Here is a 16144-nt window from a genome sequence, read left to right as displayed (position 1 = left end):
TGGGTCTTAAAAAGCCTTATCTTCTAACCATACTATTTCCAAGATTCAATTAAGATAAATACAATGTTATTGAAGCAGCATTCATGAAGTATCAGCCATTTATGATCTCAAAAAGGCCAGTTACTCCTCAGGAGGCCAGCCGCAAGTGACCTATATTATCTCTAAACTAAAGAAGCTCAGTAGTTCACTATTCTACACGGAGTATTTTCACTCTGCAAAACTTACATTTCCATTTTTATAACCCTGGAAAATTGTTAACAGAGGTCCGTTAGCCTCTTCTGGTAAGAATGATCGTAGGAAGCAAAAGAGATACTATTTTCAATGCTAAGCAAGTATTTACATGATTTTCACCTATATTAAACTTCTCTCACAACTAGACAGGAGTTGATTAACCTTAAACTAGCTGTATCAATTAATCACCACGTCTTTTCAAGTTGCTGGCCACATTTTGGAACAGGAATTACAGGACTAAGAATTGGTTTTATTTAAGATTTCTGCATCATACATAGGTATATTTAGAAAACAGATAATGCATTTAGTAACTGAGAGGAGATATCATACTTCAGAATTATAGACACAAACACAGGAAAATGACCAAAATTGTAATCCACAACATTTACCATCCCATCTTCTCCACAAACAATGCATTACTTGAATGCTAAACTCTTCCAAGGCTACACTGAGTTCATCACACCTACCACTAATTGGTTATATAACCATTTAAGTAGGATTAGTATCATAATCTGCTGTCAAACCTGACAGCTGGAGATGTGGCTCTGCAAATAAAATACTCATTTACAAAGACTTCTTTAAACCAAGGTGTTTTATGTTTTTCAAGTTTTTGTACAATTAAATTACAGCTCCATGCTCTTCTTTTTGAGTATTGAACCAGTTAAGCTGACATCCACTGCTGCAGTACCATCTGCACAATTTCCCCTTTACTTTTCTGAAGGGTCACATTCAGCATCTAGAAGTTGGTGTATGTTACACAAAAATCCATGATGCTGCAATGCCCCTTCTTGCAAACGTACTTTAGAATTTTTCATCATGTCTTTCTAGCTTTTTTTTTGGTCACTTGACTAAAATCCACTTCCATTCTTGGAAAGCATTCACTTTTTTGCTCCCATGAAATCCAGATTCCACTACCCTTACTCTAATTTTTCATTAGCATTGTTAAAATTATTAACATGTTGCCTGATGAAGAGGAAGTCCAGGACACTTCTGTGTAGCACTAGACAGGGTACAGGCTGCTCCAAAACCATTCCTGGTATTCTTCAACCAAGACTGCTCCTTTCAGCCCAATTCCCCTTGCCCCAAAAAGGGGTGCCACTACTAACATTTGCTAAAGTAATAAAAATATGTCACATTCAGCAGCCAACATGTCCCTTTACTTTTAATTGTACAAGGACTTAAGAAGTTGGTATCTCTGCTGCCATTCCTAATCATTGAAGACAAGACCCTGAGTGGAGAACTTCATGGACAGAACACAAAGAAACAGACACTGGTTGACCCTTTTTTTTCAGCTCTTAATGTATAAAGAATGTGAGATTCTATGAGAGTCAAAAAAACCCGAGGATTCAGTACAGCCAAATCTTTATTGGCAGGGCTTCAAACAGGAAAAAAATAAAATAGACCACAAAATAGCACCAGAATGATGGCTTATATTGCTGAAAAAACAGTCTATTTTCCATCATACTTCTTCCATGTTTCAGGACATCTTGTCTCCTCTACAATTTTCTAGCCAACTAGATAATATATTCTACCAGAAAATCCAACAGAACCATTAATGCATCTCTGCTGATAGTTACGGTGGGGAAATGAGCCACCAAAATGTACACCCACATTCCCAGAACACCATCCCAAGCATTACATTTCCTGTCATAGAGAGGGAGAACAGACCACAAGATTCACCCAGTGGCCATCAGCACTGGGACTAGGTGAGAGCCAACCTGGGAAGCACAGATCCCCACACTCCTCTGACTGCTGGGACCATCACAATTCTCTGTGGCACTCACAGCACAGAAACTCCCAGCAAGAGGAAAATGCTGAGAAAAAGTAGCAGCATACAGTAACAGAATTCTACCAAAAAAGCTTTGGATTTTTTATGCTGAGCCTTGGTCTCCATTGTAGTAGAGTGCACATCAGGGTTATTTGGCTGTATGTAAGACTTTCCCTTGTTTTGATTGTTGTACCAATTGGAATACAGAATCCAGAGGGTGGGATGAATGATTAAGCACACACACCTCCAAGGTACATTCCTAGGCCACAGCTTTCAACCCTGCATGTCTTTTTCTACACACATGCACAAGTAAATTAAAAGTAATTTATTTTTGTAAATAAAGTATGATCTAACTCAGGAAGTAGCTATGATGCAGTTCTCCCACTCCAAGTAGATATAAAACTTTTAAAACAAATAACTTCTTCCATGGTTAAAAAAGTAGCTATGATTTTATGGCAAAATTGGAACAAGCTTCCTCATGAACAGAAATATACATTTCTCACATTCTGATCAACAAACATAGTGTTGACAGGGGGCAACTTGCACCTTGTTTAAGCACTCCTTCCTTCAGCTCCACTGTTATTTGGTTTGTTAAACTTGGACAAAGGAAAAAAAAGTCAAGCTGAACTGGTACTCTTAATATCTGTGTTATGATTGCAAATTTTGTTTTGAACCACAATTTCATTACAGCTGTATCATATTTCTGACAAAGGCATTTATCAAGATAATGACATTATAAAGCTATATCTCAGAATTACCTGCTAAGTAAAGAAGCATGGTCCAGTTGCTCTGTTGGGGAATTGATGCTCTATAAATCAAAATGTCTTAATGTACATTGGAAGACAGGTAATCCTGACTAACAGAAGGTAAAGTCTATTCTGTACTGGTTAATGTTGTTGTGGTTTGGGAGGATTTTTTAATTATTTAAACACATCACTTAATTAGAATTCATATTTTTGGTTTTGAAGATTAAAAAGATCATACAGTAATAATTAAGATATTTTTTTATGTATGGATATTAAATATTGCAAGACACTAATTTTATCCTAAAAGAAATATAAGCTCTCTTAAGACCCTACTTCAATTATTGCTTTGAAACATATACCTAAATATATCAGGATTGCACTAAACCACTAATCACTGTATTGTATTCTTTCAGAAAAAAATTTAAAATCTTAGATATGCTGATCAGTGAAGTCAGCAAAAATATATTCATTTCACAAAAACCTGAAGTTTGGAACCAAATTCCAAGCATCCCAGGCAACACCATGTGTAGGATATACTATGTGTTATGAAACACCTCGAAGTTAACTTGAGCATTACTTAAGTAGTGGAGCTATATTTTAGAAGTAAGTGATCCTGTGGCATTGTCAGAAAACTATCCTGAACCGAGATAGAAAATCAGCATTCAAGTAAGGAAAATACAGATATCAGATGCAAAACTCCTCACTATATAAACCTCACCTGGTTCATTATATAACACCAGACACATTTTGTATGTAAAAGGATACATTTCACACACCTGCATTTTCTACTGATTTTGATAATTGACCCAGCAGTCTCTTGGCTTATGCTTGAGTAGAATATCTTTGAACAAATATATGCATTGAAGAAACAGATGAATTTAGCATTCTTAAGCTCTTATGAACAGCAGTAAGTGGATAAACTTCCCACCAGGACAGGGAAAGAAACAGATCAAATCCCATGCATAATTGTATCAAGAAGATTCAGCTTCCATTCCATTTTAGTGTATTCAGGCTTATGTACTTTGCCCATCACTTCATTAAATAAGCTGCATATGTACTAAAGATAAGCCAGTGAAATTTCTGGTTCACAACAACCCTCCAAAGGGATCTCCTCATTCCAGTCACACTCATGTCTGTATGAAAAGCCTACAAAATCCGTCTCTACACAGGTAAACTCTTATTTAAAAAAAAAAAAAAAAAAAAAAAAAGCAAGTTTCATTCCAGTGCCAGGGTGTTTTTAGCTCTAAGTTCTGAAAAAGAAGAAATATTCCAAGTTTCTCTCTACTTTGACAAGCATTTTGTAAACTGCTGCAAGCAGCATTCTAATTTAATTACACAGAAATACTTAATAAGGAATCTGAAGTGAAATTAAACTTTTCATTTCTTTCCCAGTTAGAGTATATATATATCATAGCTAAATGAGAGACAGATGAGAACTAACTATTCCTCCTTATACAGACACTGCCAATTAATTTACATTTTAAGATACTGTACCTTTTTCTTCACAAGTTTTCTACCTGTCTAGTTAGGAGTACATAGAATATAGCCATCCTAGTAATATTACAGTTCTATCTTCAGAACTTTTTTTACACTAATGCAGCACTCCAACAGTAGCACTATCTATCACACATTCATGGTGTTATTTACAGGGAATACATTTGTCTATTTTGGGTCTTCATGTCTCCTTTGTTAACATTGCTCTGGCAGGGAACCACAGCCAGAACATTTGTAACAAGCAAGCCAGCCTCTCCCTTTTCTACAAGGATCCCACTGACTAGAAAACCCCACCACCCACTACTCTCAGTCACTTGAGAGCTACCACATCCCATGCTGTCTTTTATGCTACAGGATTGTTCACATGGTACTCCACTTCCAGAAGTGCCAACAGTTTATTTTGGGATCACTGTCTAGCAATTAGGACTTACACATCAGGTTAGCCCAGCCTGCAGTTCAGGCTGCTGGTAGCTGCACATGTCTCAGTCTTTGATGAAGAGAGTCTGTGCCCAAGTTGTAACTTCACTTGGGGCATTAGCAACTTCAGCAAATTGTATCAACTTCTCCACGATCCTATAGTTCATTGCTATCTGTGAAAGAGGTACTCACGAAACACAAAGCACAAGTTTTAAATATTATACCTCTGCTGTTCGATTGATATTGCCTTATGCAATTTAGTACCCTAACATTTTGGAACAAGTATTAAACTCATCTTTCATAACAAACTTAGAATTCCAGTGTTTATTCGGATTGATACTTAAGCATCTCCCTTTATTATAACCCATGCAATGACTAATTTGCAAAATAATTTCAGGAAATTAATCGTTTAAAACTTGGAATTATTATTTAAACTGCAGCAGTTACAAGAGATGAAAAGTATTGTTAATATTAATTAAGCAGAAATAATTGTTTTAAGGAGCCTAGCCACAAAAATCCAGTACTTAAATATAAGCTCTGGATCTTTTAAAGCTACTCTAGATTTGCAGAAGATTTAAAGTCTTCCTGGTGACTGCTTATGTTTTGAATATGAATTAGTTATTTGACTTCAGTAGTCGTGTCTATGCACCATACCTCCTCTTCTTTCCCACAACAGAAGATTGAAATCCTGACATACCACATCACTAAGAACTTTCCAGCAGAATATTTTGCATAAGTCTAAATGAGTCATTCAGGGGATTTTTTTTTAAGAGACAATTTCTAAGGAGGGGAAAAAAAAAAATCTACTGTAGTTGATTTTTTCCCCGAAGTATCCTGCGGGAGTTTATATTAAGAGTTTGAAGAATAAAACTGACTTTGGTATTCCATTCCCAGTTGCTAATTTATTATGTGGAGGAAGTCACGTGAACCTTGAAAGAAATCTTGATGAAAAGGGATCTGTCTCAGCTGCATGGGGTTTAATTGACTTAGTCTTGCAGGAAGAATGCATTAGTATTATCTATGCCTCTGTTTAACTATCAGCCAAATGGCAATCATCATGATGAATTAATTTTCTATTCTGCCATGCAAATCACTCCATTTGTGGACTCACTTCTCTGGTTGGAATCCACAGACCACAGTTCTAGACAAGGTCATTGGAGTAACTCAGCAGAAAGGGAAAAGACTACCCAAGGACCATCACTTTTACCCTTCTGGTGACATTCAAACAAAAAGTTTATTGGGTTTTTTTCACCCCCAGGGGGGCAGGGAAAGCTTACCAATTTTTACTGTAGGTCATTATATCTAATTAGTATTTAGTATTTCTTTTATTTATCTCAATTCTCCCTTGACTGCTTTCGAAGTCTGGACCTGTATGAACTCACCTTAAGAGAAGCAGCCTCAGGTTACACACTCAGTCTGATCAAGCCAGCATGCAGATGATGAAAAGATAGCAAATTTTGGTGCAGTGACACCAGTCCTCAATCTGCAGCTCTTTCCTGCACTACTGACCATGTTATAGCTATGAAAAAATAGCCATCCTCCCAGCACACAGGGCATCCTCCAGCACTTCTGTCATTATTGCTGTTGCCAGCCAGCAGCAGCACAAAGAGGAAGGAAAAAATATGACTAAATTAACATAAGTTTTGCAAGTCCAATATGGATTGGGAAGCAGACCAAAAAGTTTCTTCACGCAGTAGAAGTTTCCTTCACCCATCTGTTGGGTGCAGGAACCCATAGGGAAAGAATCCCAAACAAGCAGGAAGTCCTCTCCAGTTTCACACATCTTCCACAGCATACCGACATTTCCAGCAAATTAGGGACCAGTGACTTTTGCAGAGTTTCAAGATAATGAGATGATAATTGTTTAAATCCACAACAACCAGAAATCATTCTGAGAAGGCAGCCAGCATTCAGCTGAAGAACATTTTGCAAGTGCACACTGCAAATCCTTAGTTATTTCCCTCTAGTGTTCAGCAAATCATTACACTTGAGATAAAAGGGGAAAGATCACACAAAGCCTAATTGAATTAGCTTAATTATTGTGTGGGGAAAAAAACAACACAGAAACAAAAGTGCTGTAGAGAAGATTCTGTTTTCCCAGCTGCTATTTTTTTTCAGGAACATGTGTGATTACTGTGATGCTAGATAACCTAAAGATAGGATGCCCCTCCAGTCAGAAGGCACACTTGGGACTAAAGAAATAGATTTAGGTCATAAGTGTAGAAGATTATACTTCACACTTTAAAGGCTATCTTCAAGGCTGAAGCCAGTTCCTGAAGATGGTTCATGGCAGATGTGGGCCATCAAGAACAGAAATACTATTGCAAATAAATTTATTACACAACCTTTATTGTGCTAGTCTATTTCCACTGACAAAGTGGAAATGTCATATAAATCTATTGGTAAACACTCTGATAAATTTCAAACACCAAAACAGCAAGTTTTCCTTGACAATAGAGAAAACGAGAACAGACTCCACCATCAAGCAAAAAGTTAACATGATATAATTATTAAATCATAGTTAAATAACAGTTTTGCTTCAATGATTACTTGTTAATGCATTACCAGACAATCTTTGCAGGAAGCTTATTTGGGACCATTGTGACTTAGTGAAAGCTTCTGGATGAACTTTCTTTACAGGTCCTCCTCCCCCATATGATTATGTCAAACTTGGGTAGAAAACTAAGTGTTTGGGTAGAGGCTGATATATATGTTGCACTTTTTCATTTTTTTTTCTCCTTGTACAACAAGGTGGAAATAAAAATTTCTAAGCAGGGCAAACATCCTAAATAGTTTGATTCGTGTACTTCCTCTTTGATAAGGACTTCATACAATGGCTGAACAAAGGTAAAAGCAGCTTTTGAAAGCTACAAACAAACTTGCTTTAGTTCATGTATATATTTCTTTACAATCCAACCATTCTTCTAAACAATAAATTAGTTCTACAGTGTATTATCTCTCTAATAAACAGGTTGATATTTCAAAATTAGGATCCAATCTATGGCTTCAACAGCCAAGCCAAAGTACTTTTTAAAAGCAGTCCAGCAACCACTTCCAAGACTCTTTGTAGATAATACTATTTATGGCATCTGATTGCATCCTGCAGCATAATTCAATCACATTGTGTTCTTGATACCAATCACACAGGATAAGGACAGCAAAAAACTAACCTTGACGTTCAGTATAATATTTTCCCGGTAACACAAAGCAGCACATTGCTCACAGAGTTCCAGATATAAGAGGTGGGACTTTATTCAAAGTAGTTGCAGAAATTCAACAATGGATGGGGCACCACAGGGAGATACTGGTACCATGGCAGGAGATAATTTAGCTTTTTTAAGGAAGACACTTCTACTCCAAAATTACCTAATGCTAGGGTAGGGCTTTCCCCCCCACTGATAACTACGAACAAGTCACCACTTAATTCAAGTCAATGAATTACTTTTGACTTAAAAGGAGAGAAATAAAAAGTGTTGAATTAAATTCTGCCAAATATTCAATACAATTAATATTGTAGGAGATCAATTTAATAAAAATAAAATAAATCCACTGCCTTTAACATGCAGTGGGTATACAGTTAATGACAAGATGTGATCACTTATCCACACGACAGAATCAGCTACAGTACACAACCAACACACTCGCATTCAACCAGATAAAATGATAATTGTTTACAGATGCTGCAGATCTAAAGCTAGTTTAAACACACAAATAGTATTTCTTTAGATCTACATTTCAAATATCAGAACTCCTTAACATACAAAAATACTGTTGTCAAGGCAACAGTATACAGAAGGCAGGCAATTAAAAAACAGATATTTAAAGAGCAAGCTATTAAATTTAGTATCTTAAATAAACTGCTATTTGGATGATCTTTTACAATTGAAATGAAAAAAAAAAAAGTTTACTTTTGATCACAGACTACTACTTAACAGGATTTGAGACATTTTGGTAATACCTTTCAGAGTGATTTTCATCCCCTCCAGCTCTGTTCAGACTGAAATCACTAAGTAACAAAAGCTGCACGTGATCAGCACCTCTGAACATACCAGATCCCATGCTTTTTAAATCCTTAAATAGGTGCAGAAAAAAACCCACCTAACTACCCAAAAGTCAATTTTTTGTCCTACAGTTAGGCATCTGCTACATCACAATGAGCAGATTACGTAGCGAATGGCTAGGTCCTCATTCTGATAAAAAGAAATGCCGCCTGTCAAGTATAATAGAAATAATGGAAATACCTCAAAATAAAAGAAAACCAAAACAAGATTAAAACTTAATTTCAGCAAGAGAAACATATGTAATCTAATTTTATCTGGGAAAAAATACCCAAAAGATTGATTTGAGTACAATAGTTTAAAGCACATAATGAAGCCCTGAACTCAAGAAAAAAATTATTTCAGTGATGAAATTATTTTCCCATCTAAACCACAGATTTAAAAATAGTCTTCTACACAGACGCCTTTGCATGCTGTGACTGTAAACATTACAAAAAATGTCTAGGTTATTCTGCTTATTAGATCCATCTAATCTATGTCCTGAAGTGGGATGAAGTACAGGAGGATATTACTACCACGTCACTAACAGCTTTTGTCCCACTTTGCAAGCTACAAGTGTCCCACAAAACCATGGGTGAACTGGCAGGGCCATGAAATAGTATGAACAGTTTATGTCCACATTTTAATTCTGTTTCATCAGCAGAGATTTGTTGCCTTTTTTTTTTCCTTTAAGCAATATGAAAGTATATCCATCCAAACCCAAATTTTGTATGTAAAATATTTATGTATAAATAAGATATTTATTCTGACACATGCATTAGCCTTATGAGTGTGACCCTGTATCTTCCCCTTATGGCAGTAGCTTCATTCAGCCCCTAAAGCCTTTTTGGCCAAGAGCCCCCATTCCTGCCACATGCTGCACTTCAGGAATAGAATCAGCACGTACGAGTCTCCCCTGGCTGTGATCCATCAGAGCCGGGTCCCCACCTCAGCAGCCGGGAAGGCATTCCTGTTATTTCTGAAAGGCTCTGCAGCTGGGGCAGCGATGCCACAGCAGCAGCCAGCAGAGCTGGGATAACCCGGCTGTCGCTTACCTGCTCTGTGCCAGCAGTGGCCCGGGAATGCCGAGGCACCCCTGGCAGCAGCAGGTGTCCCGGGGCACGGGGAGCGCTCGGTGCCAGCCCCGGGCATGCCAGCATCCCCGGCAGGGCAGCACTGCAGAGCTCAGCACAGCCCTGCTGCCAGAGGAGGCTCCTCTCATCGGCAATCCCCTGGGATTCACGGTACAGACTTTGTTATGCAGATACAGCTGTCGATTCGGTTTGCCTTCTCAGAAGTAGTGCTAGCATCCCCCCGAAGTTTGGCGACTTCAGCCAAACAGGCAGAGCACATCCTGTGCTGTTCCCTGTGCACTGAGCAACCCAGGGAACTCTCTCAGGTCTCTGGATACTTGAGGGAGAAGCGGGGAGAAGAACCCACTCACATTACCCAGCTTGGAATACGCACTAACAGTTCTGGTCACCTACAATTTACACATCAATGAAGCTCGGGGAGGGCAGAGGGAGCAAAGAAGAGAAAAAAAGGAGAACCACTATTATAAGTCTATTTAACTGCTTTTATCACCACTACACGTTGTAGCTCTACCTTTTAATGGTAATTAAGTAAGTACAAAAGTAAAGCAAGCATACATTCTGGAAACTCAGTTAATGCTGCTTAGTGCCAGTTCCTAATAATTGCTTTGTTATGCTGTGCATAAAGAATAAAACAGTTGTGTTCTAGTCAGAACTCCAAGTCATGCAACTCAACAGAAAGCAATGTGGGTGAGATAAAGTCCTCACTCAAACCCTATGTCATTTTTCTAAGCAGTCATCAAGTTAAAACAGCAGCTTACTCCAGATCTGCATAATTTTGTGCTATAAGTTAAGAACAAATGAGGTCTTAAGCACTTTTCTGAAGGCTGCACATGAACTGAAGAAATTAGAGGGCTTTGTGCTGCTAATCATGACTACAGTTACTAAGTTCTGAAACACTAATAAAATCTAAATCTTCATTAAATTTATAAGAGAGTATTTATGGCATGCAGATTTCTTTTTACTGCATAAAATCACTTGCTCTCAGCTTTGGGTTGCATTTACTCTTTTTTTTTTTTTAATTTTTTCAACATAGCAAGCATGCAAATGCATTTGAAACCTGATGGTGCTATTTAACAGCTAGGAAAGACATACTGAGAAATGGAAACCACATGTTCTTCAGAGAAACCAAATCACAAAGATAAGTTTTATTAAGCTCTGCAACATCCATTTCCCAAGGCATGGTCTCCATGCACTCAACAAACATGACATCAAGTACAGTACATTAGAGAGCCACACTTACTAAACTGGCATGTTTATGAGTGGTTTGGAAAGTGACAGTAGCTTGTAACATTCACATTTGCAGTTGTTTTACATTGTCTTTTTGCTACTACTATCTGAACAGCTCTCTGGAACAATCTTAGCTCAAGACCTGGATGGATTCTGGTTTAACACTGGTATTTTAATTGCCAATGCCTCTGCACAGGGCAAAAGAAGTATGCAAGCCTTAGTCTTGCACCAGAAAGAAACAGGGTAGTCCATCAGGTCTGGGGAAGGCTCAGTTTAGATGGGAAGCATTAAATTGAAGAGCCAAGAAGACACAAATGAACACCATTGTGGCCAGAAGGGACCATAAGATAAATGACTGAACTGACATTTTACAACAGGCTCTTGCACGCTGAATCCAGTAACCCCCATTTCAATAAAGCTAGCCTTACAAAAAAGTACTAAATGCTGGACCAAACACCTCTAGATATGGAGGATCTATCCCCAGAGGTTAACCATCTTCTCCAAGATATTACATGTTTTAAATAAATTTATTAGCTTTGACTTCTCTTTCCTTATTGCTCCCTCCCCTAGTAGGCATTCAGCATCCAGGACTTTCTGGCCATGAATATACTTAAAGTAATAAAGTTACTTCTGCAACATGTCATAAAAGACTTAAAAAAAAATATTGGCTAAGCTCCATAGACATTCCCTTTGGATTTTGGGTTTTGTGGATATTTTCCAACACATTGCCTATAGTAGAATCAGCCATGCCATATACAAGAGTCAAAAATAAATTTTCCTACACCCATTTCCCTATGTCATCTCATGATGAGGACACGCTAAAGAGAGCTCCTGCAGTGGCCACTAAATTCTTCCCTCTCTCTGGCAGCACAGTTTACATTCCTCACTCCTAAACTCTGCACATGTGTGAATCCTCTTCAAAGCTCAGGCAACTCAAGCCATTCTGTATGAGTGTCAGAGCTTGAAATTATCCCCACAGAGACGCTACAAGGAAAACCCAATTTTGTTACAATTCCCTGATGGTAACTGCTGCCATATAACTGTTTTGTGTGTTTTAAACAATTTCATAAGTATTTTACTGCTAGTGGTTTTTTTTTTTTTTTGTGTGTAACATACTGCAAGAAATCACTTGATCAATAAAATTTGTACATAAAGGATATTTGACAGAGCCTGCTTTCCTGTAAATTGTTCTAACAAACTTTAAAATTTTTTGTCCTTACATAAAGTGAATCCTCATTACGTTTTTTTAATCATTTTACTTAGAACTGACAGCAGGATGCCCAAATTAATGCTATCTGCATCAACCATTCATCTTAATCAAATATTGGTGGTATGAGCTTTTGAATATGACCTTAAATCTGCAAGTATAGAATAGTTTTATATGGCAAATACAGCAACCTATTCTATCCTATCTTTCCTCTGCTTTCATGGGAAGACAAGACCTGCACCTGCTAAAGGTCAAAATTCCTATCCAGGAGCTGTCAGAAAGCAGAAGACTCCTGAAGCATGGAATTAATATAAACAGTGAAAAACAAGTGGGATACAATCTCTTTGAAAGCCCATCCAGTACCTGGTGCCTTAAATGTCCATAAGCTTGCTACACTATCTGCACATTCAATCACCAAGATCTTCCTTCCTGTGTCCCAAAATCTTTTCTGCAGACCTAGAAGGTGCCCACTGAGAACAGTTTAGTTTCCTCACCATCACTACAGAGTTCAGGTGTGTTTATGATTATGCCGTGCCAGCATTTCACTCTTGAGAACCCCTCCTAAAACTTCCAACCCAAATTTGTTCAAGAATGCGTGTCCAAACAAACAAAGAATCCCATCTCCAGAAAAGCCTTACCTAGGTCATAGGTTACAGAGAAACCCCAACCCAAAATGAACCCATCATGAGGTGTATCAACACCATCCCACCAAGTTCTTCTCAGTTTGCTTGTGCCAACAGCTGTGTTAATTTGTTGTTCATTACTGTTTCCCAAATCCATAGTCAGATTTTAAGCAATGCCTTTCAAAGTTGGATAATAACAACAAAAGATAAGCGGAGTAAGAGATCACTGTGGAGTATACCACAAAAAAAAAAGTATACCTGTGCTGAATATTACCATGGAAATTGAATTTCCTAATCTCTCCAGGCTTATAAACATCTGGGACAAATGTATGATTGTTAAATTGATTCTGTTTCTTATTCATCATAGATAATACATCAGGGAATTGTGCCCAATTAAGAAACACAAATGTTTGCTCCATGTCTACTGGTAACATCTAAATCCTTTTAGTACTTTACAGCAGGAAATTTGAAAAACATTTTAGAGCCATTTGGGATCTTACACTTACTATGATGTAACTAGCATTTTGCCACTGAAGTTGATCTGGAAACAGACTTTCCAAGTGAAACAGAGTATAAGGGATAATTAGGAAATGCATAGGTAACATTTCCTGTCTAGCTTTTCAGAGAGCGTCTGTTCCCAATTATGAATTTTTAAGGTGGAAAATCAAACTGAACATTGAAAGTAATTACCAGCTATAGGGAAAAAAAGTGGTAAGAGAGTATTCAGTTCAGAGTTGTATGCATCTAGCAGTAAAGTTACTGCCTTCACTTCCTGAAAATTACACAGACCTGAAGATATTTCTTTTAATCTTCAAGTTCTCTCATCTTCAATCAGCAGCTACCCAAATAGTTCATTATGCACTAACAGGACAAGCCTTTAAATGAACGGGACTTTTCTCTGTGTTGCACTCAGTCTGCATTTTATAGCCCCTAAACCGTAAGTGAGCTAAGTATGGAACAGGGAACATGTGCTACTATAAGAAGTAACACAACCAGGAATGACTATGGAGACAGCTCACCAGACACTTCTTCCACATTCTCATGGTGCAGAAACCCAGCTAAAAGACATGACATGGAAAGCATAATAAAGTCTTTGGGAAAAAAATAAAATAAAAACCTTTTCATCACTTTCTACACCCCATGGGCAATACCCATCCTTTTAAATGCCAAATTGAAGGAGAAGCAATTATTATGAGAAGAAACAGTAGGGTGATAACTTCAGAAAAAAAACAGGAGATCTTCAGGAACTGCATCACTGAGGCTTCAGTAGGAAAGCACCAAATCCTGGTGCAAGAGTGTCTTTACACTACCAGAGTAAAAGCAACATTGACAATATTTATCACAGAAATCGTAAGTTCTACTTACTACCAGCCAAGCAGTTCAAGAGTAAAATTGCCATACCAGCCCTAAGTATTCTGTAATGCATCACAAGTGCTTTGTTGCTGTTTTTCACAAGTACAAGAGAGATCATTTTTAAAAAGTCATTTAACTGTCTAAGGACATCACTATATTAAGGCTTGTTTACCGGGCAAACACATACAGCCTCGAGAGGAGTTTATTTAACTTGTAGCTTCACATGCACTTGCACTGCAAATGAGTAAATGCTGAATGGTCTATAAATACCTTTACTACCACGGATTTGGTTTCTTTCCAGGACTTAAAAAAAGGCCCAGGCACCTGAAACTTTATCCTCCGGGGGAGCGTTACAGCTGCTCCCCTTTACAGCTTTACCAACCTGCCCTCCGACACAAGCGGCACAAGCACAGCCCAAGGCAGGGGACACCCGGGGGACCCGCACGGTGACACTCATTTGTTGGGACAAATCGCCGAGATGCGCGATTCGCCCGGCGAGCCGGTGGCAGAGCCCCTTCTGCGCCGCACAGCGCCAGGAAAAGTTCCGCTAACACAAAAAGTAATTTCGCCAAGCGCTGGAGACTGGAAGTGCCGAGCGCTGGGGCTGCGCGGTGCCCCGGCCGGCCCGGGGGAGCGCGGTGCGGTGCGGTGCGGTGCCTACCCGAGCGGCTGCGGATGACATCGCCGAACTCATCAGCGGGGCCGAGGCGTCCCGGCTCAGCCATGCCCGAGGAGCTGCCGAGGGAGGCGTGGGAGCGAGGGTGGAGGGAGCGGGCCGGGCCAGGTGTGGAGCGGCGCCGCCCGCCCTGAAATAGCGCCGGGGCGGCGGCTCCGGCCCCCGCGGCTCCGGCCCCCGCCCCGCGGTCGATGGAGAGGCGCAGCCGGCGAGCAGGGCCCCCCCCCCGGGGCAGGAGCACCGCCCGCGGCAGCGAGGGGGCGGCGGCACGGAGCCACCCTGTCCCCGGCGGCGGCGGGGCTCCAGATTCTCCGGGGGAGGGTCCGCACCTCGCCCCGGCCCCGAGCGGCCCCCGCTGCCCCGCGGGTGGGAGCCCTGCCGCACGGATCAAACCACAAACGCGCTGGAGTTTGTCCTCTGCCCCCTCCTTTCTACTTCATCCTCCGAGGGGCGAAGGTCCTGAATGCCTCGACCAGTGGCACTGCTCCAAAGCCTCCCGAGCGGCAGCCTGTTGGCACCTGCAGGCTGCTCAAATCCCTCAGCATGAAAGCGGGACAGAGGCAAACATTTCCTCTTGTGTTTAATACAGGAAAGGCGCATCTTTGTGCCCTCTCACTGCAGTCAAGGGACAAAACGCTTCCCTCTGGCGCTGCTTCCTTGCAACCTTCCATTAAGTGTCAATTTGGATGGCTGCCTCCAGCCCACCGTTATTCCTTTCCCCTCAATTTTCTCTCCACACAAACTTTCAAGACTCACCTTTTATGCTGTTTCCCTCATCTCTCCAGGCCCCCAAGCAGATTGCATCACCTCATGGGGAAAGTAACCAGGCACAGGAAATAAATGTTCTTGCATGTATTTAAACACCCGTTCTCCTTACAAGAGAAATCCAAGCTCTTAAAATACCGACAAGCAGAGAATCATCTGGTTTTGCTAGTTTATAGGACAACAATGAAGTGTATTTAATACAAATGTTGCCTAGCTGCTTCTCAGCCTTAACACCAAATCATAGATAATTCATAAACATATATAGAGGGACAGGAAATTAAGGCTAAGCTGTAGAAGGATGTATGCCTTCACTTGTATTTGTGTAGATAAAGGACTTGCATCTCTTCATGTATTCCAGAGTATATCAGAAGAAATGTACTCTTTTGAAGATAAGAGATTTAAACAGAATAGAACTAGGTAAGAAAACCAGGTCAGAGACAATGAACAATTAGAGGAAACCTATTTACAGGCAGCAAGGCATGTGCTGGTAGAGTCTGAGGAAAGGG

General features: G+C 39.7%; 1 protein-coding gene across 2 annotated transcripts in view; it reads right to left on the bottom strand.

Moving 5' to 3' along the window:
• DMD (dystrophin) overlaps positions 1-15066 on the bottom strand; it is a 1141085-nt gene extending 1126019 nt beyond the window's left edge. Inside the window, exon 1 of one of the 2 annotated variants that reach the window (XM_058829412.1) lies at positions 14859-15066. In XM_058829412.1, coding sequence (XP_058685395.1) covers positions 14859-14922 — 64 coding nt within the window. In that variant the 5' untranslated portion in view covers positions 14923-15066. The remainder of the gene's footprint in view (positions 1-14858) is intronic. The other variant, XM_058829411.1, reaches the window with a different exon arrangement.
• Positions 15067-16144: the final 1078 nt, after the last annotated feature.

This window comes from Poecile atricapillus, chromosome 1 (assembly GCF_030490865.1).
Source record: "Poecile atricapillus isolate bPoeAtr1 chromosome 1, bPoeAtr1.hap1, whole genome shotgun sequence".
NCBI classification, from domain to species: Eukaryota; Metazoa; Chordata; class Aves; order Passeriformes; family Paridae; genus Poecile; species Poecile atricapillus.
This window is presented reverse-complemented; position numbering and strand designations above follow the sequence as displayed.